Source organism: Mytilus edulis, chromosome 7, assembly GCF_963676685.1.
Source record: "Mytilus edulis chromosome 7, xbMytEdul2.2, whole genome shotgun sequence".
NCBI lineage: Eukaryota > Metazoa > Mollusca > Bivalvia > Mytilida > Mytilidae > Mytilus > Mytilus edulis.
In genome coordinates, this window is record NC_092350.1 from 54235946 (window position 1) to 54260539 (window position 24594).

A 24594-nucleotide genomic window follows, 5' to 3' on the forward strand; every position below is an offset into this window, starting at 1 on the left:
TGACATCCCATTTATGAGTCCTTCCTGGCGTAGCTGAGTTAGACTTTAAGCATGAGAGTTCACTGTCCTTTCAAATAAAATATCCGTGGGTTTAATTGGAAGTATATTTTGTGCACTGTTTATATTCATAATTATTTCAAATTTGGAACATAAATGTTTTGCAATTAGACTTTTCCTGGTCCTGTTACCTTATACAAGTAATAAACGTGTGGTTGTCAATGATTTCAGGATTTATCCAATCTCGAAAGTGAAATTGTTTAATTCTAACGTCTCAATTGATGATCGAATCCCAATTATCCACTGGTAATAATGTAATAATCTATATATATTAAAAGAAATTTCAGATCAAGTTTGACTTTTGTTCAGATTGAGCAATCGTCGCAAAAAGTTTTACCGTTGCAAACTTGCATTTAAAATCTTAATTAGCTGCCCTTTTTCTGTAATGCTTTATTCATAAGTTTGATATTTGGTATACAATAAAAAATATTATAAAAAGTGACAAACTATGTTTGAGTTTTGTTCAGGCTTAGAGATGTGTTCGCACATTTATGTTAACTTTGTTATGCTTTTATTTTTAAGCGTGACATTTTCGGGGGTTCATTGCCATTGGGAAATTGCTTGAAATTTTCTGTTTTCTGCACTTTCTTCAGTTATGAAGGAAGTAATTTATAACAGTTTGACTACACAGCTATAGCAGAGATATTACAGCTGAAGTTTGGGTGATTAACGTACTGCCTGTCCCAGCATTAGTGTAAATGCATCCAATATAAATATATCAGGCTATAAAAGATATGTTGTGTTGGAGCTTCAGAGCTGTTCGAACTTAAAGTAGGTATGATGCATTTGAAATGAGTGAAAGAACATGGTTCACATAATGTTTTTACCAGTAAACAAAATATTAACGTTTTGACGTTTTTTATTTTAACGAATGTAATCTATGTATTACCAGTAAATTATTAAGCCAGGGATTTCGTTACCATAAGTTACTAATAACCTTTACTTAATTGTTCCATAAATATAAATACTTGGTTTTGAAGTTTAGTTGTACCTGTAGAAAACTTATTTCTAACGGGATAGCACATTTTACGGAAATGTTGTTAAGTGTGCCCGAAAATTTAGAAACGATCCTGGTAAACTTATCCGTTACAACACTTAATCATAAAGGTTACCAATTCAACACTGTATTAAGATCATTGAATATTGTTTTTATTGGTATAAATATTGATTTTGTTATCAATAAATTAAAAGCAAACTAAATATTACTTTAATGTAATATACATATAAACATTGATGTATCTATATACAATCTGTAGATACCTGTTTTTTTTGGCACTGCACGAGGTCATGTTTTTATCTGACTGTTTATGACGTCTTTACACAAAATCCATTGGAGGGTGGTTGTGTACGGATTGATAATTTAGTCTTAGATGCATGATTTTTTATTATTTGATAGAGGCTTTGAACTAGCTGTCAGTTAACTGCAAGTACTCTAAGATCTGTACCTAGTGTCTTTTTGTTGTTAGGATGTACAAGTACGCGTCCACGTCCACTTTTTTTGTGTCCATCTGATGAGTTAAGCCTTTTTCAATTGATTTTTATAGTTCGTTCTTATGTTGTACTGTTATACCACTGTCCCCGGTTAGGGGAGGGTTGGGATTCCGCTAACATGTTTAACCCCGCCACATTTCGTATGTATGTGCCTGTCCTCAGTCGGGAGCCTGTAATTCAGTGGTTATCGTTTGTTTATGTGTTACATATACAGAGTTGTCTCATTTGACAATCATACCACGTCTTTTTTTATTTTTTATTTAATTAAAAACAATAAATGATTCATATGTATATAAGACATGCCCAATAAAAGGCACCAGTCGTATACCGCTGTTAAAAAAGTCATAATCGATTAAGTGTGAAAACAAATCCAGGTTACAAACAAAAGCCGAGGGAGCACATCAATTATGAGAAGAAAACAACGGAACGACAGAATCACTGAACCGAGTCAAATACTTAATTGAAATATTTGTAATTTCAAATTTAATTAAGGAAGTCTTCAACCGTTACAAATATCAAACACATTGATATATATCGTTTAGAAACCAAAAGAGTACCTGTATCATTAAAATCCCATTTTTTATCAACAATATAGAGAAAAGAAATATTCATTGACCAAGTAGGTAACATTTTTCGAATTTTTACCTTGCCTAATGCAGACGATTCGAACACATGACACCCCTCAATTTGAGAATCGACTAAGCCTTCCATAAGGATGTTTATATCTAATCATTAATTATTCATCAGGATATTTATATTAAAACAATATATTTACAACATGCTTTAAATAATGAAGGTCAGTCGCAATTGATTTTATCTTTAGTTCTGTAATCAATTTCGAAAATTTACGATACCAGGAAGATCCTTAAGAAGTTTACAATTTTAAGTGGACAAACCCAAGTAAGAAATTAACACCTCAAAGTAACGTAAATAGAACCACACAAATACTACAAGCTTGCAGGTCCTTGGATACCATATCGCATATTAAAATCACATCATGCAGTTATGAACCTTATGTGATCCTCTTATTATTTGAGTTTTTGCTGCTATCCAAAATCAAAATTGCGGAACATTTTTTATCGAAATCATTCGGAAAAAATTTGCAAGCCCAGGGTTGGATCACACTCAGCTAGCTGTGTTCCATTAACGGATCATTTTTAAAAATGATAAATGTATTCAAAAAGGTTTTATTCCAAAGTTAAAATGTTGAAAGGAAAACCCCTAATGAAACGTTGCACATGCACAAAATTTAATTACATGCACGTACATATTTATATACACAAAGCACTCAAAGTATGTTGTAGAATTGATATTAAAAGCAATTTCTAACTAAATAAAATCTATAAACGGTTGGCACTGATTTAAATTAGTGTCCCCTCCTTTACAGTCTTGGAAATTAAATAAAGTACACTGCTGTTCTAGTGTTTTGTACAGGTTTGCTATCACTGTGTAATACAGATCACCATATAACCCCATAGGAGAAAACTTTATGCCAGAAAACATTGTCAAACCTCCAAACATACTATCCACACTGATCTTTGTCCACACTTGTTCCCTTAAAAACAAAAAAGAAATTGTGCTTATTTGTAATCAAGTTTGCATTTACTGATAACCTTTTTTCGAACGAGGACACAGTACTTATGTACTTTCAAAATACTGATAATGAAATGTCTATATTAGTCCTTTATGTAAATTGAATAACCGACATTGATCAAAGGTAAGGTTTATTTGTTTAAAGTAAAATAAGCATTTGATGTTGAAAGGTAGTGTCAAAATATATCGTAATATATCGTAATATTTCCTTGTTTACCCGTCATAGTCAACGCCTATTCAGCAATGTTTAATTCGTCAACCAAGGAAGAATGGTTTGACTCTGAAACGAGCAGTCTTTGCTCTCATATCTATATGTCGCTTGTTAAGCGAACAGGCAGCCCATATAGATTTTTAAGCCTTTCATTTTATCTGACCGGGTAACGAGCCAAAAACCTATGGTTTTTCTGAACGAGCTGCATACTGGATTAATCTAGTTACCAAATATGGTAACGAACACATTCGACATTCTTCTTTAGATATGCCTTGGTATTCGTTCTTCGTTATAGATGTACTTAGTACTTTAATAATAATAAGCTTTTTATCAGTGAGGTGTCTACGATGTTTTTTTTGCCAAGTTAATAGAAAGCTAAAACAGGAGTAGCGAGAACAAATGAATATCACGGTCCAGAACACATTAAAAAAAAAGTGCAAAATGATAAAATGATTTAACATGAGAAATCAAATATTTAAGAGTTATTTTAGGCCGTGTTCACATTGGCCTAAACTCGGTGTTGTGTTAGTGTAACTCACACGTAAACTAAACATAATTACGTTCCCATTGATAAAACTCAATGTTTACATGTAGTTTAAATCATGTTTTGTCTTTATGCAGTCGATAGCCAATATAGGCCTTGTCGGCTTGTGTAGGTTAAGTGTACACAAAACTAGGCATTTAGAACATTAATTTTACCATGTATATTTAAAGAAGAAAGTTTTTTGAATAAATTAATATTTATAACAATTATTAATAAATTTCTTAACAGAAATATTTGTATAAACTTGATATATTTGTTTGTTATAAAAACCCATTTAACGTAGCTTTATTAACCCCTTATCAAGACTTAAAGAATCATCATCTCCGAACAAATAATCCATTTGAAAAGTTCTTCCAGAATCGACTTGACGTACACAGAAATATGTACCACTGCTCTTTACTCAAACAAATATTCACTCATAAATGTATTACTAAAAAAGTGTGAGGTAAATTGTTTTGTTCGTCTAGTATCTTAGATCCGTGAGAATACATTTACCAATATAAAAAAAGCATGACCCCCTCCTTTCGTCAAATACTCCTTGGAGAAAAAATACCCCCGCCCCCTTCCCCCAAAAAAGAAACAAACAGAAAAGATAGGAATGTAGTAATCCTTAACATCTCAATCCTTTTTCTTCGTCTGTAAGCACGCTGATGCTGCCTGCGTTTTCTAATGCGTAACCGAAACATTTTTAGTATAATTAAACCACTGCAAATCATCAAAATTGCTTCCAATTGTGGACTCACTTTGAAACACGAAAGTACAAAACTTATACAAACACGCACCCACATGTAAAATTTCCTAAACTCTGTCTATGTTTTTTTTTTAAATTATAAAACAATAAAATCCGATAAACTTTCGCTAACCTCTCCACTATAGAAATTGAGGTATTTTTTTCTTGATTTTCACATTTACACAGTGTAGTTATTTACAAATAAATTAAAAAATTTATTGTACCCTTACATCCAATCACAGCGCTCCTAATTTGACGTCTTTCACATGTCTTGGGTACACAAAAGGCCAACGTAATGCTGGGAAAATGTAATAGCACCGTTTTCCCCAATACGACATTAGATCATCGATAATATACAGGTAAGTGTGAACCTGATAAACTTTATACTGATAGTCATCATACGTTCAATCTGATTGGTACCATACACCACTGATGTTATAAGTAATTTTAGTTCCTGATTTGGTTTTATGTGTTCTGATCAAATGGCATGTCTAATTGTATTCATAAAACTTTATAGAATAAACACTTGAAAAGTGTCATGCCATTTGATCAGAACACATAAAACCAAATCAGGAACTAAAATAGTGAGCAATAAAGGGGAGCATAGATCTCTGTTTTCGTTAACTATTTTGGAAACTTTGAAAGACCTTGTATAATTATGTATTTGAGATGAGTCCTAAGTTTTACATATACATTTTTGTTACTTGAATGATTTGGTGACAATAATGATGTTGAATAGTTATAATTGATTGAATTAAACAAGATATATCATATCCCAAGGGTTAATCTGAGGTCCCTGATCGTCGCTCTGTAACCTTTAACACACACGGAATAAGAGCTTTTTATGATACTAGTAACAAAGATTTTCAATTGTATTCTTCCGAATGTGAAGAAGCCCTTTGTTCCGAATGTACAGAAGTCCACAAATTTCAACAAGTTTTTCGACGTCATCATTTGGTTTAGATAAGTAAAATACCGAGCAAAATTCCTCTATCGCGAAATTGTACAAAACATCAACATTTGCCTTTTGATTATTTTTTGTGTTGATCATGATGTTATTTGTTGTAAAGAATGTTTACCAAACGATCATCGAGCATGCAAGAACGTCACATTAATTGATATAGCATCAACGAGTTCCAAGTAATCACAGTCATTCCTTGATTATAAAGAGCAGTTGAGCTTTCTTTCAGAAGCTTTAGAAAAATTGAAAAACAATCGGAAGGAAAATAGTAGTCGAATAGAACTAGAAGAATCTAAAATTCGGAAAGAAATAGCGAAAGCAAAAGAGAATGTCATCAAATGCCTGGAATCTTTAGAAAAATCGCTTCTGAAACAACTAATCGAATTGAAGGACAAAGATATGACTGCTATAAAACGACAGGGGAAAGAAATAGGTGAATTGGTAACAGCAACAAAAGCCCGAAAGAAAGCTTTAGAATTTATAAGAGATCATGGTTATAAGAAACAAGCATTTATCTCAATTCATTCATCTAAACCAATATTAGATGACATTGAAATCAACGTGAAACAGCTGACAGAATCGGTGGTAGACACCAGCCTAAGGTTTTTGGAAAAACACTCGAAAGAATATTTAACGGATATTGGTTCAATAAAATTAAAGGAAACGCCTTGCTCCGTTTCAATGGTTCCATACAAGCAGCGGCAATCTCAAGTTCCAGTCGTTTCGAAGCGCCATATTCATTCCTTCACACATCTCTACGATATCGAAAAGTTGAGTGTAGTAACTGGTATCACAATAACGGACAATAACACTTTGATTATATGCGATGCTGGTAACAGAAAAGTTTATGTTTGTGATAAGAATGATGCATATCTATCATCTATCAGCTCTCCACATCAACTTTGGGATATAGTAGCTATACCAGGAACAACCACTGCAGTTGTGTCTTGTCAACGTAAACCGTACATACAGTTGATCGATATAGATAGACAGCAAATATTAAAAAAGGTAGAAGTGGGACAAGGTGAATGTACTGGTGTTGCTGCTACAAAAGGGAACACATATATCGGATCTCAAGGGAAAATATGTGTCCTAGACTTACGTGGAAATTTCGTTAGAACAACCCATTTGAAAAACGTAGATCATTACGTTTATTACATTTCCGTTTGCTCAAATGGAAACATTTATTATTCAACCAACAATGAAGTCCAATGCATTACGTCAGCTGGAGAACCTGTTTTCTCTTATACTTCTCCCGATCTTCGTGATGCACGAGCTATTCAAATTGATGATGCCAGCAACATCTATGTCCTTGGACGGGATTCACAAAACATTCATAAACTCACGTCTTCTGGAACCTTAGAAGACATTTTATTGGAAAATAATTTGGCCGAACCTGTTGCATTCTGTTTCAGTAAGTATCTTGCTAAATGTTACATTGCAAATGACGGTGGATCAAACGTATCCGTATTCAAGACTGAGTAACATTTAGAATGAGTTGTGAAAATAATTTAAAAAAAAAATTCTCAATACATTGCATTTACGTACTACAACAGGTTTTGATTCAAAGAAAAACATTACGCTTGAAGAAACAAACGCTATGTTTGATATCAAGTTTTGAAGGTATTGCAGTATTATCATTTGTGATCGATGTTACAAGTGAAATTATGACAGTCGCTTTTAATTCGTTTGATATGTTTGATTTTTTTTTTGAGTTTGGTATTCTTGTTTTTCTGCTTTTTATATATAGAGTAGAGTGCTATTTGGCAATTTTTGACATATATCCCACATATTTGTCCTGACTGTTTGTTTTGTTCATATATCGTTGTCAATATAATGGAAATTTATGCGACTATCATACAAGTGAGAGAATAAGCTAGCTATAAAACCCGGTTTAATCCATTATTTTCTTCATTAAACAAAATGCTTATATCAAGTCACGAACATAACAGTTGATTTCCATTCGTTTGATATGTTTAAGCTTTTGATTTTGTTATTTAATTAGGGACTTTCCGTTTTGTATTTTTCTCGGAGTTAAGTATTTTTGTGATTTAACTTTTTATAAGTTTTTACCGTCGAAGCCCAAAAGGACTGATGACGTTCATCTCATATGGCTGTTCTTTTGTATGTCCTTTCAGTAAGCTTTCTGCATTTGTTTGTATTTTGTTTTTATCGATTATGAAGAACAGTTGCTTTTTATTTTGAAAACATGAGGATAATTGAAAATACTTCAGAGGGAAAATTGTAGTCGTATAGGACAAGGAAAAACACCAATCTGACAATCAGACAAAGTTGTCACGAGAAGAACGTCAAACGAAGATGTTTTTGCATGCTATAACAATGAGCTATCTTAAGTCCTATGCAAATAATTCTAGCAAACAATATCAGTATTTAAGAAAAATTAGTAACATTTTCAAGACTTGTCAAAATATATTTTTGGGAGGATAACCTGTATAAACTGGTAATACAACAGTAGGTTTTTAAAAGTAAAGCTGGATGGAGCAAACAAAAAAAGTTTCATTTCAGTTTTGAACATAACTGTGTTATACTTATTGGTTATTTTTCATATATAAATACTCAAATTTCGTGTTTTGATTACGTATGTTGTACGGCTGTTGTCTCATTGACTTATTAGAAAATATCCGTGGGTTTGATTGGAAGTATATATCGTGCAATGTTTATATTCATAATTATTTTATAGTTGGAACATAAATGTTTTGCAATTAAACTCTTCCTGGTCCTGTTACCTTATACAAGTAATAAACGTGTGGTTGTCAATGATTTCAGTAATTAATCGTTACCTTTACCTCCACTCTAGATGAATCAACAGGCCTATAGTTCTGGTGTTGACACGTTTATAAAATCTTGTACGCTTCATAATTTCGATCTTTCGACACAATTCGTCAAGTTGTTTTCTTTTGCTATGGAAAAATATTTTATGAAATACAATGTTCTAGATTAATAATCATCTTTAATTAATGGTTGCTTCCATTTGATCCAAAGATGCAGAAGTAGGGTATTGTGTATTAATTTCTTAAATGTATTACGTAAAAATCAGAAATGTGGAAGGCACTCGAACTTGATTCGATTATCAAAATTATTAATATTTATTTTGAAACTCGCAGATCATCGGATTTATCCAATCTCGAAAGTGAAATTGTTTAATTCTAACGTCTCAATTGATGATCGAATCCCAATTATCCACTGGTAATAATGTAATAATCTATATATATTAAAAGAAATTTCAGATCAAGTTTGACTTTTGTTCAGATTGAGCAATTGTCGCAAAAAGTTTTACCGTTGCAAACTTGCATTTAAAATCTTAGTTAGCTGCCCTTTTTCTGTAATGCTTTTGTTTAAGTTTGATATTTGGTATACAATAAAAAATATTATAAAAAGTGACAAACTATGTTTGAGTTTTGTTCAGGCCTAGAGATGTGTTCGCACATTGATGTTTGTTATGCTTTTATTTTTAAGCGTGACATTTATGGGGGTTCATTGCCATTGCGAAATTGTTTGAAATTTTGTGCTTTCTGCACTTTCTTCAGTTATGAAGGAAGTAATTTATAACAGTTTGACTACACAGCTATAGCAGAGATATTACAGCTGAAGTTTGGGTGATTAACGTACTGCCTGTCCCAGCATTAGTGTAAATGCATCCAATATAAATATATCAGGCTATAAAAGATATGTTGTGTTGGAGCTACAGAGCTGTTCGAACTTAAAGTAGGTATGATGCATTTGAAATGAGTGAAAGAACATGGTTCAAATAATGTTTTTACTAGTAAACAAAAACTTAACGTTTTGACGTTTTTTATTTTAACGAATATAATCTATGTATTACCGGTAAATTATTAAGCCAGGGATTTCGTAACCATAAGTTACTAATAACCTTTACTAAATTGTTCCATAGATATAAATATTTGGTTTTGAAGTTTAGTTGTACTTGTAGAAAACTTATTTCTAACGGGATAGCACATCCTCAATTTTACGGAAATGTTGTTAAGTGTGCACGAAAATTTAGAAACGATCCTGGTAAACTTATCCGTTACAAAACTTATTCTTAAAGGTTACCAATTCAACACTGTACTAAGATCATTGAATATTGTTTTTATTGGTATAAATATTGATTTTGTTATCAGTAAATTAAAAGCAAACTAAATATTACTTGAATGTTATATACATATACACATTAATGTATCTATCTACAATCTGGCACTGCACAAGGTCATGTTTTTCTCTGACTGTTTATGACGTCTTTACACAAAATCCATTGGAGGGTGGACGTGTACGGATTGATAATTTAGTCTTAGATGCATGATTTTTTTATTATTTGTTAGAGGCTTTGAACTAGCTGTCAGTTAACTGCGAGTACTCTAAGATCTGTACCTAGTGTCTTTTTGTTGTTAGGATGTACAAGTACGCGTCCACGTCCACTTGTATTTTGTCCATCTGATGAGTTAAGCCTTTTCAACTGATTTTTATAGTTCGTTCTTATGTTGTACTGTTATACCACTGTCCCAGGTTAGGGGAGGTTGGGATCCCGCTAACATGTTTAACCCCGCCACATTCTGTATGTATGTGCCTGTCCTCAGGCGGGAGCCTGTAATTCAGTGGTTGTCGTTTGTTTATGTGTTACATTGTCATTTCGGGGCCTTTTATAGCTGACTATGCGGTATGGGCTTTGCTCATTGTTGAAGAACGTACGGTGACCTAAAATTGTTAATTTCTGTTTTATTTCGGTCTCTTGTGGAGAGTTGTTTCATTTGACAATCATACCACATCTTCTTCTTTTTTTTATTAAATTAAAAACAACAAATGATTGATATGTATATAAGACATGCCCAATAAAAGGCACCAGTCGTATAATCGATTAAGTGTGAAAACAAATCCAGGTTACAAACTAAAGCCGAGGGAAAACATCAATTATGAGAAGAAAACAACGGAAAGACAGAATCACTGAACCGAGTCAAATACTTAATTGAAATATTTGTAATTTCAAATTTAATTAAGGAAGTCTTCAACCGTTACAAATATTAAACACATTGATATATATCGTTTAGAAACCAATAGAGTACCTGTATCATTAAAATCCCATTTTTTAATCAACAATATAGAGAAAAGAAATATTCATTGACCAAGTAGGTCACATTTTCGAATTTTCCCGTTGCCTAATGCAGACGATTCGAACACATTACACCCCTCAAGTTGAGAATCGACTAAGCTCTCCATCAGGATGTCTTCTTCTTCTTCTTCTTCTTTTGTAATTCCCTCCTGTTTAGGAGCACTCGGATGAGACCGATAAATGTTAACAGTATATGTACATTAAAACACACAATAAATCCTCTGTAAAATATGAATGAACAGCATCCTCCACCATAAGAACCAGTGTATTTACAACAAGTCGTGAATTTATATATAAACATTAATATAGGGACTTTTAAAGTAATGTTGTATTAAATTGGCAAGAGATATACTATATAAATTACATGTTCGCAGACTCATAAATTTAAACAGGTGCTTTTCAATGCAATATAAAACATAAGCATGACTAATTTGGATGTTGAGTTACATTATTTAATTAGGCTTAACGTTAATTTAAACTGCCAAGATATAGTATAATTATCATGTACTTTTAGTGTAAGAATAAAGTATCTAAGTTTTCTTATAAGATGAAAATTTATATAAACTGAAATCATGACATTGATGTTATAGAAGTATTATTTTGATTAGTTTAATAATGTTCGTATGGAGTACTACTTTTAAGTTTTTTGAAATGACACTGGCTTGACCTTACACAGAGATATACCCCTAACTCCACGCACTAGCTAGGCATTAGTAATGTTCATTCTTTTCATGTGGATTAGGTGGCAGTAGTCCCTTGATTTCATTTCTAATGTTCTTAGTATCAGTTTGTCATTCGGGAGAATATTCCTTTCAACAAAGCTTTGACAGTTTATCAATAAATCCGTGATAGCCAATTTGCTATTGAAACTGATTGTCCATACACTACTTCCAATTTTGCTAACAATATATTCTTTTATCTGTTGAAAGTGCGATTTTCGAATGTGTCTATACGCTGGGCAGCTTGTTAGAAGGTGTTGAAGATCTTCAGCTTCAATCTTACATATTGGGCAGGTAGGATCTATCTCTGCTTGATTGAATTTTGCTTTTAAGGTTTGAAGCATTTATGTTCCAGTTAACATGCGTACTTTTGTCGCTGCTTTTCTAACATCTTTGACGGAGCTCGATATTGTATCCCATACTTTGTGAGTTTGTCCAATATTCAGGTTTCTTTTTGATAGCAAGTTGAGTGTTGATTTTTCTTCACAATCTGCTTTTAGTTTGACTGTCCTGTTAGATGAAATAGCTGTTCGTACGATGTTTTTCCAGTCAAGCTTGTTGTAGTGTTGATTCATTACAAGGACACCGTACTTATGTTCTTTTAAAATACTGATAATGAAATGTCTATATGTTTATATTTAATAATTAATTATTCATCAGGATATTTATATTAAAAAAATATATTAACAACATGCTCTAAATAATGAAGGTCAGTCGCAATTGGTTTTATCTCTAGTTCTGTAATCATTTTCGAAAATTTACGATACAAGGAAGATCCTTAAGAAGATTACAATTTTAAGTGGACAAACCCAAGTAAGAAATTAACACCTCAAAGTAACATAAATAGAACCACAAAAATACTACATGCTTGCAGGTCCTCGGATACCATATCGCATATTAAAATCACATCATGCAGTTATGAACCTTATGTGATCCTCTTATTATTTGAACTATCCAAAATCAAAATTGCGGAAGATATTTTATCGAAATCATTCGGAAAAAAATTGCAACCCCAGGGTTGGAGCACACTCAGCTAGCTTTTTACAAATGATAAATGTATTCAAAAAGGTTTTATTCCAAAGTTAAAATGTTGAAAGGAAAACCCCTAATGAAACGTTGCACATGCACAAAATTTAATTACATGAACGTACATATTTATATACACAAAGCACTCAAAGTATGTTGTAGAATTGATATTAAAAGCAATTTCTAACTAAATAAAATCTATAAACGGTTGGCACTGATTTAAATTAGTGTCCCCTCCTTTACAGTCTTGGAAATTAAATAAAGTACACTGCTGTTCTAGTGATTTGTACAGGTTTGCTATCACTGTGTAATACAGATCACCATATAACCCCATAGGAGAAAACTTTATGTCAGAAAACATTGTCAAACCTCCAAACATACTATCCACACTGATCTTTGTCCACACTTGTTCCCTTAAAAACAATAAAGAAATTGTGATTATTTGTAATCAAGTTTGCATTTACTGATAACTTTTTTTCGAACGAGGACACCGTACTTATGTTCTTTAAAAATACTGATAATGAAATGTCTATATCAGTCCTTTATGTATATTGAATAACCGACATTGATCAAAGGTAAGGTTTATTTGTCAGAACAACTACTTTTTAAAGTAAAATCAGCATTTAATGTTGAAAGGTATTGTCAAAATATATCGTAATATTGAGGGAATATTTCCTTGTTTACCCGTCCAAGTCAACGCCTATTCAGCTATGTTTAGTTCGTCAACCAAGAAAGAATGGTTTGACTCTGAGACGAGCAGTCTTTGCTCTCATATCTATATGCCGCTTGTTAAGCGAACAGGAAGCCCATATAGATTTTTAAGCCTTTCATTTTATCTGACCGGGGTACGAACCAAGAACCTAGAGCTCTTGCACTCGAGTGCAAGGCGAGTGCGCGTCCTCTAGAATGTATAGGCAGTAAATTGAGATGTTTTCAATAGGTCGATAGCAGGTCTTTGATATTGATATCAACTTGAAAGACTATCATCAAGCACGCTCGAGGTCAATATTTTGCGATGCAAAATACCTTAAACGAAAGCACCAACGATTATCCTTTTTTAACAGTACAACAAATTGAATAGATAGTTTTCCGTTTGCATTATATGAGTTGGAGTTTTGTCCTTGGTTGCTATTTGAGAGAGCTAACTATTGGATAAAACTGAACTAAATAGAATATGTGGTAGAACAATTGAGTCAGACAAAAGATATTTACTACATCGTATTGACGATTTGAATACAATATAAACACAGCAAATTGTTCAGAAAACGTATTATTGAAAACAGTCAAGATAGGTTTTTTTTTTGTTTTTTTTTTTAATTTTATGGACGTTGCCCTCATAGATTTTTGAAAGCCGTCTACAAACTCCGCCTGAACGAGCTGCATACTGGATTAATCTAGTTACCAAATATAGTAACGAACACATTCGACATTCTTCTTTAGATATGCCTTGGTATTCGTTCTTCCTTATAGATGTACTTATTACTTTAATAATAATAAGTTTTTTTTTATCAGTGATGTGTCTACGATGGATTTTTTGCCGAGTTAAAAGAAAGCAGAAACAGGAGTAGCGAGAACAAATGAATTTCACGGTCCAGAACACATTTAAAAAAAAAAAAGTGCAAAATGATAAAATGATTTTACATGGGAAATCAAATATTTAAGATATAGGTTCACAAAGCATAGTTATTTTAGGCCGTGTTCACATTGGCCTAAACTCGGTGTTGTGTTAGTGTAACTCACACGTAAACTAAATAAAATTACGTTTCCGTTGATAAAATTCAATGTTTACATGTATGATGTAGTTTAAATCATGTTTTGTCTACATGCAGTCGATAGCCAATATAGGCCTTGTCGGCTAGTGTAGGTTAAGTGTACACAAAACTAGGCATTTAGAACATTAATTTTACCATGTATATTTAAAGAAGAAACGATTTCTGAATACATTTAATATTTATAACAATTATTAATAGAGTTCTTAACAGAAATATTTGTATAAACTTGATATATTTGTTTGTTAACACTTAACGTAGCTTTATTAACCCCTTATCAAGACTAAAAGAATCATCATCTCCGAACAAATAATTCATTTGAAAAGTTCTTCCAGAATCGACTGGACGTACACAGAAATATGTGCCACTGCTCTTTACTCAAACAACGATTCACTCATAGATGCATTACTAAAAAAGTGTGAGGTAAATTGTTTTGTTCGTCTAGTATCTCAGATCCGTTAAAATACATTTAGCAATATAAAAAAAGCATGACCCCCACCTTTTGTCAAATACTCCTTGGAAAAAAAATACCCCCCCCCAAAAAAAAAGAAACAAACAGAAAAGATAGGCATGTAGTAATCCTTAACATCTCAATTCTTTTTCTTCGTCTGTAAGCACGCCGATGCTGCCTACGTTTTCTAATGCGTAACCGAGACATTTTTTGTATATATTTAAATAGCTGCAAATCATCAAAATTGCTTTCAATTGTGGACTCACTTTGAAACACGAAAGTACAAAACTTATACAAATACGGACCCAAATGTAAAATTTCCTAAACTCTGTCTAAGTTTTTTTTAATTATAAAACAATAAAATCCAGTATATAAACATTGCGGTTTATATAATATAGGAAATTACGATTAACTGAGAAGCGGAATGATAAACTTTCGCTAACCTCCCCACTATAGAAATTGTGGTATTTTTTTCTTGATTTTCCTTTAGTCTTTATGTATGAGTGACATTTTTTTATTTCAATATTGTTTTGTATCAGCTGAGTAAAGTAGTCATACGAGGGACTTGATCTTGTCTGGAAAATAGTAATTAACATGCAGATACTGGTTATCTATGTCTACATCTAATCTCCAGGCTATGGACCGTTGCTGAGATTAAACGTTTTCCGAACCATAAATAATCTATCAATAATTACAAGAAAGTAAGTGTCTTTTATAACATCAGTGGTGTATGGTACCAATCAGATTGAACGAATGATGACTATCACTATAAAGTTTATCAGGTTCACACATACCTGTATATTATCGATGATCTAATCTCGTATTTCCCGTTTAAAAGGTATTAGAAGTGAGAAAAAATAGGAGCTTATATTATGTTATTATTCAAGATGTATTAAACACAATGTTTGTCTAATTGTATCCATAAATAGAATAAACACTTGAAAAGTTTCATGCCATTTGATCAGAACACATAAAACCAAATCAGGAACTAAAATAGTGGGTAATAAAGGGGAGCATATATCTCTGTTTTCGTTAACTTTTTTGGAAACTTTGAAAGACCTTGTATAATTATGTATTTGAGATGAGTCCTAAGTTTTATATATACATTTTTGATACTTGAATGATTTGGTGACAATAATGATGTTGAATAGTGATAATTGATTAAATTAAACAAGATATATTATATCCCAAGGGTTAATCTGAGGTCCCTGATCGTCGCTATGTAACCTTTAACACACACGGAGTAACAGCTTTTTATGATACTAGTAACAAAGATTTTCAATTGCATTCAATAAACTTGATGGAATAACGTGTGAAATATAACAAACAGTGAATATTTTAAGTCATTTAATCAGAACACAAAAAAATCAAAAACAAATCAGGGACAAAAAATGCAGTAAGCAATAAGGGGGAGGAGTAATTCCATTCTATTTAAAACATAGATTTTCTTTATGCTCATATAACGAGCGGACGAGATTTGATAGATCTGAATTTTTAACCGAATGAAGCTATTCCATGCTTACAGTGGCTGGGTTCATAGAAAAGAGATGTGACTCATGCCGTCTTAGAAATGAAGACATGTTTACTTTATTAAGTTCATCATTCTTTGTAAGAGATATTTTTAAAATCTTATATTTGTGTGCCTTTACATACTACATTATACTAGTACATATATCGATCGCACCTTGACTACACAGATTTAAAGCTTCCTGGTAGCCATTTTGTTGAAAGTATTATTTCTGCTAGTTAATTCAATATTCTTCAAATTCAACGTCAACGTCAATTCAAGTCTTAAAAAGGACAATGAAGCAAACACTTAAGAATTGAATGCTTTTTTTTTTATAAGTTTATTGATTGTAAAAGCGTTGATCGGGGTATATTTTGTATGAAAGGCGAATGCGCTTCTTTTCTTAAATATACATGAAAGTTTAAATAAAGTAAATGTAAGCAATTATAGGAAGCTGTACTGTCGTTTACTGTGAGGAAACCCAATATCTTATAGTCGTATATTTAAGGCACCGAAATGAAAAGTATTAAACAACTTAAACAATTTAAACAAAAAAAGCTCACGGCCTGATTTATAACTAAAAGAAATACGAAAAACACAAATGGATGACATAAACCTACGACAACCACTGAACTATACACAGGCAAAATTGCAACGCATGTTTACCAGGTGTTTTTGAAAACGTATGGTAAACATGCGTTTCACCATATGTTTACCATGTGTTTTGAGAAACAGGTGGTAAACATGTGTTTGAAACCATGCGTTTCCCATCTGTTTGAAAAACATGGGGTAAACATGCGTTGATGAACGCATGTGAAACACATGTTTACAAAACAGATGAGAAACATACGTTTGACCATATGTTTACCATATGTTTTAAGAAACACCTGGTAAACATGTGTTTGAAACATGTGGTTTACATATGTTTGGAAAAACACCTGGTAAACGCATGTTTTGAGTAACACCTGGACAACATATGTTTAAAAACAGGTTGTTAACGTATGTTTTGAGTAATACCCTTTAAACATTTTGATGTTCAAAAAAATATGTTTTCATATTTTAAATGACTTTATAATACTTATAGTAAAAGGGCAAGCATTAAACTTCAAAAAGAGGGGGGGGGGGGGTATGAATTTTTTTTCTGACTCAGAAGTTTTTTTTCGCACAAAGTGTGAACAAATTTATTTAGTTTTTTGACGCTATCAATCAAATCATTTTGTCAAAATTAAACACTATAAGGTATGTGGGAAATCCACATTCAGAATAATATTTTTGTCATCTGCTTGACCAGAATATCTTTTTTCATCAAATTGGGGGTCAGTTTTTTTGTTGTTGAAAAAACATACCCCCCCTTTTTGAAGTTAAATGGTCTTCCCTTAGTAAGTGTCAGATTGTCTGAGGTAGTTTCTGTCTTGTTCAATGAGGCTCATTAGAATTAGTGGAAAGAAGCATTTTATCATGTTAAAATCATGACAAACAGTAGTCACTAAATTATGTCCCTCTAATCTGCCAAATCATGCTACTAGAACAGTTTTAATTCTTTGGAATAAACGTCCTTCTCAATTTCTCTTTTCTATACAACTCGCCCAACTCAAACACTGTCACTAATTATGACAACTTTATCAAACTACTACCACTTAAACAAAAACAAAAAAGAAATAAATATAAGGCTCTGGATGGGGGTCCTTTATATCTTTAATTTTCAGACCATTAGACCATTTTCTCTGTTTCTTCATTTATAATTTGTCCGTTACTTCTCAATAATTCTCAACATTCAATCTTTATAATATTTTTTATAATCAGAAATCTATGAAATTTTAACATAAGGTTTATGACCTCAAACGGAAGGTTGGGATTGATTTTGGGAGTTTTGGTCTTAACAGTTTAGGAATGAGGGGCCAAAAGGGTCTAAAATGAAACTTTGTTTGATTTCATCAAAAAATGTATTATTGGGGTTCTTTGATATGCCAAATCTAATAGTGTATTTAGATTCTTAATTTTTGGTCCTGTTTTCAAATTGGTCCAAAAGGTCCAAAATTTAACTTAGTTTGATTTTAACAAAAAATGATTTCTTTGGGTTCTTTGATATGCTGAATCTAAACATGTACTTAGATTTTTTATTATGGGCCCAGTTTTCAAGTTGGTCCAAATCGGGGTCCAAAATTAAACTTTGTTTGATTTCAGCAAAAATTGAATATCTGGGGTTCTTCAATATGCTGAATCCAACCATGTATTTAGATATTTAATATTTGGGCCCAGTTATCAAATTGGTTCACATTGAGGTCTAAAGGGTCTAAATTGAAACATTATTTGATTTCATCAAAAATTGAATTCTTGGGGTTCTATGATATGCTGAATCTAACCATGTATTTAAATTTTGGATATTGGACCATAGTAGATAAATGTCCAATTTAAAATTTTAAAGTTTTTAAGTTTAAGTTCTTAGACCACATTCATTCTGTGTCAGAAACCTATCTTGTGTCAACTATTTCATCACAATCCAAATTCAGAGCTGTATCAAGCTTAAATGTTTTGTCCATACTTGCCCCAACTGTTCAGGGTTCAACCTTTGCGGTCGTATAAAGCTGCGCCCTGCCGAGCATCTGATTTACTAAACATAGGTACATAAGATGGGTACATAATCCTTAAATCAGTAAATTGTAATAAAATCAATGTTTTAATTGTTTTAATTTCAGAGGTCATTTCTCCACAAAAACAAGCTAAATGTCAATGGGCCTGATGAAGTTGAGTTTTTTTGGACTTAGAAGAAATGGAATATATTAGAGATAAAGAAAAGGGAAAAATATTACAGACTCAGTACATGGACACCAGCATGAGCAAGTAAAGACAAGGTATTATGTTATAACGAATATATATATTTATGAATGTTTTATTAAGTTGTGACCTCAACCAATCAAATTATATCACCACTAAATGAAGTGGGTGGAAAACAAGATTTTCCTTGACCAAATTCACATGTAAACATTAAAAGATAACATAGAAAATATGGTAAACAAATTTAACATTACCACCTTAATTAGCAATTCAGCAAAGCTATCAATAAGAAAGTGTCACAATGCCATCATCGCAATTCGGCTTAATTAAAATTTGTGCTACTGCGTTAACCCATTGCACATCAGCATGACATTCGCAGTATCCTACATGTTGGATTACAATGTTACTTTTGAATTTCTTTGTCCTCAACAACAAAAAAGTAATAAAATTTAAAACATATTTATTTTGTAATTTGGATTATGAGGAAGTTTATATCAGTTAGACAAAACACATTAACATGTACATATATGCTTCAAAAATTACATAGTATATCAAACAATTAAAACTAGAGAAAGGTGACAGTGGAGGATGGACGATGTGCATGGTGTGTCGGTATATCTATATGGCCAACACAGAGAGAATTTAATGCTTACATCTTTCTGCTTATCTATTTAAAAAATGTGAATGATAAATGTATTTTTACTTTTCTTTGTGCTTTCCAAGTTACCCATCAAAACAAAAACACTTTCGAGTTTCGTTGCGTTGACTTTCATTTCAATCATTCCCTGCTTTCTTCCAGTAAATCTACAAGTGATCTATTTCCATTTATTTGTTTATCGGTTTGACCATCAGTTTGAACAACCAGAGTTGTTTATACCATATATCTCTGACTCTGTCCATTCTTGCAGTTAGTTAAAATTGAAACCTCCATCCGCAGCTCGCTCCAGCTCGTGAGCGTCCATGGTATTGGGCGCCTTAGTATACAAAATGGTAACGGTAAGAATTCCGGGTTTGCGAACTCTCGTACATTATGAGGGTCTGGAAACCGTTTCGGGAGGAAAGAATAAAGAATGATGGACGAACTAAAGTGCAGAATAAAGAGAAAAAAATAAAGAAAAGAAAGAGGAGAGTAAAAAAGCAAAAAGTAGAATAAAGAACAATTGAGAATCATAGGGTTCTGAACTTCAACTTCTAAATTATAAAGACTGAATATTGAGAATTATTGAAAGTAACGGACAAATTATAAATGAAGAAACAGAGAAAATGTTAGTCTAATGATCTGAAAATTAAAGATATAAAGGACCCCCATCCAGAGCCTTATATTTATTTTTATTCAATTAGTTTGTTACATTTCTTTTTTGTTTTTGTTTAAGTGGATGTAGTTTGATAAAGTTGTCATAATTAGTGACAGTGTTTGAGTTGGGCGAGTTGTATAGAAAAGAGAAATTGAGAAGGACGTTTATTCCCAAGAATTACAACTGTTCTAGTAGCATGATTTGGCAGATTAGAGGGACATAGTTTAGTGACTATTATTTGTCATGATTTTAACATGATAAAATGCTTCTTTCCACTAATTCTTATGAGCCTCATTGAACAAGACAGAAACTACCTCAGACAATCTGACACTTATTAAGGGAAGACCATTTAACCTCAAAAAAAGGGGGGGGGGGGTTATGTGTTTTCCCCCCAAAAAAACTGACCCCCAATTTGATGAAAAAGAAATATTCTGATCAAGCAGATGAAAAAAATATTATTCTGAATGTGGATTTCCCACATACCTTATAGTGTTTAATTTTGACAAAAATAATTTGATTGATAGCGTCGAAAAACTAAATAAATTTGTTCACACTTTGTGCGAAAAAAATTTTTCTGAGTCAGAAAAAAAATTCATACCCCCCCCTCTTTTTGAAGTTTAATGCTTGCCCCCTTAATGTAAGTATTATAAAGTAATATTAAATATGAAAACATATTTTTTTGAACATCAAAATGTATAAAGGGTATTACTCAAAACAATCTTTAACAACCTGTTTTAAACATATGTTTACCAGGTGTTACTCAAAACATGCGTTTACCAGGTGTTTTTCCAAACATATGTAAACCACATGTTTTCAAACACATGTTTACCAGGTGTTTCTTAAAACATATGGTAAACATATGGTCAAACGTATGTTTCTCATCTGTTTTGTAAACATGTGTTTCACATGCGTTCATCATTGCATGTTTCCCACATGTTTTTCAATTATATGGGAAACGCATGGTTTCAAACACATGTTTACCACCTGTTTCTCAAAACACATGGTAAACATATGGTGAAACGCATGTTTACCATACGTTTTCAAAAACACCTGGTAAACATGCGTTGCAATTTTGCCTGTGTACATCAATCAAAAGGAACCAAGTAATCGATGATTTCTTTTGTTTTCCTAATGATTTCATGATCTCTATTGCATTAATAGACGATAGTTTAAACAAATCTGTGCCCTGAAAAATACCGCGTCGTATTAATTAACTCTAATAAATTTAAACACTCTGAGATTTTAAAGAGCTCAATTTATCTCAACATTAACAAAACTACAAAGAATAAAATGATTCAATTGCATCATTTCATTCTTTGTAGTTTTTAAGTTTTACCCTTGACCGAACTCGTAAGTAGTAATACAACTTTGTTTTAAAAAGCGAAATTGGTTTAAGTGTGGTTTATCCATGAAGAGTTTATACAAATATGTACAAATGCACACTAAAGGCAATTTGGTCCTGTCATATCATTAAGGACATGGGAATTAATGACAAACGTCTTAGAATCCCAATCAACACAGTCAATAGAGAATAAAAGACCAATATGAAGAAAGAAAATCTTTTACATGTATGTGTAAAATTTTGAATACAATTCTGTGTAATTCAATTTTAAAAAGTAAAACACTTTGGATAATTTTCTGATGATGACACGCTCGTTGTTCAAGATAGAGTCCTTTTAGAAGTTAATATTCACAATAAAATAATTTCTTTTGTTATGAATTAATATTTTTATTTTAGAACTATGGCAGCCAAATATTGCGAACCGTGCACTGCACGTGGTAAGACTCCAACAGCATTACAATGGTGTACCGAATGTGAAGAATCCCTTTGTTCTGAATGTACAGAAGTCCACAAGGTTCAAAAAGTTTCTCGACGTCACCATTTGGTTGAAATAAGTAAAATACCGAGCAAAATTCCTCTATCGCAAAATTGTACAAAACATCAACATTTGCCTTTTGATTATTTTTGTGTTGATCATGATGTTATTTGTTGTAAAGAATGTTTACTGAACGATCATCGAGCATGCAAGAACGTCACATCAATTGATATAGCATCAAAGAGTTCTAAGCAATCACAGTCATTCCATGATTATGAAGAACAATTGAGCTTTCTTTCAGAAGCATTAGAAAAATTGAAAAACAATCGGAAGGAAAATAGTAGTCGAATAGAACTAGAAAAATCTAAAATTCGGAAAGAAATAGCGAAAGCAAAAGAGAATGTCATCAAACGCCTCGAATCTTTAGAAAAATCGCTTCTGAAACAACTAACCGAATTGAAGGACAAATATATGACTGCTATAAAAAGACAGGAGAAAGAAATAGGTGAATTGGTAACAGCAACAGAAGCCCGAAAGGAAGCTATAAAATTTATAAGAGATCATGGTTCTGAGAAACAAGCATTTATCTCAATTCATTCATCTAAACCAATCTTAGATGACATTGAAATCAACATGATACAGCTGACAAAATCGGTGGTAGACACCAGCCTAAGGTTTTTGGAAAAACACTCGAAAGAATATCTAACGGATATCGGTTCTATAGAATTAAAGGAAACGCCTTGCTCCGTTTCAATGGTTCGATACAAGCAGCGGCAATCTCAAGTTCCAGTCGTTTTGAAGCGCCATATTCATTCCTGCACACATCTCTATGATATCGATATGAAAGAAAAGTGGAGTTCAGTAATTTGTATCACAGTATTGGACAATAACACATTGATCCTATGTGATCCTGTAAACAAAAAAGTTTTGTTTTGTGATAAGAACGATACCTACCAATCATTTATCAGCTCTCCACATCAACCATGGGATATAGCAGCTATACCAGGAACAACGACTGCTGTTATGTCTTGTAAATGTACACCGTTCATACAGTTGATCGATATAGATAGACAGCAAGTATTAAAGCAGGTAGAAGTGAAACAAGGTGAATGTTGGGGTGTTGCTGCTACAAAAGAAAACATATATATCGGATCTAAAGGGAAAATATATGTCCTAGACTTACTTGGGAATTTCGTTAGAACAACACATTTGCAAAATGTAGAGCGTTATATTAATTATATTTCCGTTTGCTCAAATGGAAACATCTGTTGTTCAATGGACGACGAAGTTCAATGCATTACGTCAGATGGAGACCATGTTTTCTCTTATACTTCTCCCGATCTTCGAAATGCACGAGCTATTCAAATTGATGATGCCGGCAACATCTATGTACTTGGACGGGATTCACAAAGCATTCATAAACTCACGTCTTCTGGAACTTTAGAGGACATTATATTGAAAAATAATTTGTCCGATCCTGTGGCATTTTGTTTCAGTAAGGATTTATCTAAATTGTACATTGTAAATAATGGTGGATTTAAAGTCTCAGTATTTAAGACGGAGTAACATTTCGAATGAGTTGTAAACATACGTTTGTTTATTTGTCAAAACATTGTATGAACGTACTACAAGTATATATAAGAGAATGATAATCCCTTTCTTCATGATTAAGTACGAGTGTTAGCGAGTTATTATCATGAAGAAAGGGATTATCCTTCTCTTACAAACTGAGAATATTGTAAAGTGCTCAGGGCTAGGATGATCTCTTGATTGGCTTCATTCAAGAATTAGTTTCATTGTCAGCATGGTCAATGTAAATCAAATGTTTATTATTGATGGATTATTGAATTCAAAATCCTGTTTTTTTTATTTTTTTTTTATTTTATCGCAATATTGGAAATCTTCCCAACCATTCAGTAATTAAAGTTTTTGAAAGATAAAGATTAAAGTGATTTTGTATTTTTAAACTTGTTTTGTTTTTCTGGTATTGCTTTGATATTGTCTATTTGTTTTAGTTATTTAAAGTTAATAATATATTCATAATGACATTCGAGGAACAAATTTTACTGCACTAGTAAACTTCAAATTATTTAGATTTCTTTTTTGTTTTGTTTTGCAGAACTTTTAGTCAGGTTCTATCACTGTGATAAATCCTTTCAATCTGATAAATGTGATTCGGGTTTGTTGTAACTCATTTATAGAAACTCTTTGTTTTGAACTGTAAATAGACCCAAATAATAGGATAATCCCTTAGTAAGAACATGATTTACATTCGTTTTTCACAATTAAAGTAAGAGACACAAAATCCCACAATTTTATTGGTCGAAATCACTTTGCTATATTCTAACATGTTTTGGTTGAAAGTAAAACATTATGCTTGAAGGAACAAACAATATATCACGTATATTTCAGTTCAAGTTATGAAAGTATTGCAGTATTATGATTTGTGATGTTACAATAGAAATTATGATAATCTTTTCAATTCGTTTTATGTGTTTGAATTTTTTTTTTTTTAATTTGGTA

At 32.2% G+C, this 24594-nt stretch overlaps 2 protein-coding genes across 2 annotated transcripts; both read left to right on the forward strand.

Annotated features, from left to right (window-relative positions):
• The first annotated feature begins 5986 nt into the window (after positions 1 to 5986).
• Positions 5987 to 7072, forward strand: LOC139483219 (uncharacterized). The gene has a single exon (XM_071267251.1). It carries the CDS (start codon positions 5987 to 5989, stop codon positions 7070 to 7072), a length of 1086 nt encoding a protein of 361 aa, XP_071123352.1.
• A 14924-nt stretch (positions 7073 to 21996) lies between these two features.
• LOC139483220 (uncharacterized) lies at positions 21997 to 23637 on the forward strand. The gene has a single exon (XM_071267252.1). The coding sequence runs from the start codon at positions 21997 to 21999 to the stop codon at positions 23635 to 23637; it is 1641 nt and encodes a 546-aa protein (XP_071123353.1).
• The last annotated feature ends 957 nt before the right edge of the window (positions 23638 to 24594 follow it).

Bases quoted from the DNA above. Each gene is read 5' to 3' on its own strand.
- LOC139483220 (XM_071267252.1), top strand. From the start codon at position 21,997: ATGGCAGCCAAATATTGCGAACCGTGCACTGCACGTGGTAAGACTCCA.
- LOC139483219 (XM_071267251.1), top strand. From the start codon at position 5,987: ATGACTGCTATAAAACGACAGGGGAAAGAAATAGGTGAATTGGTAACA.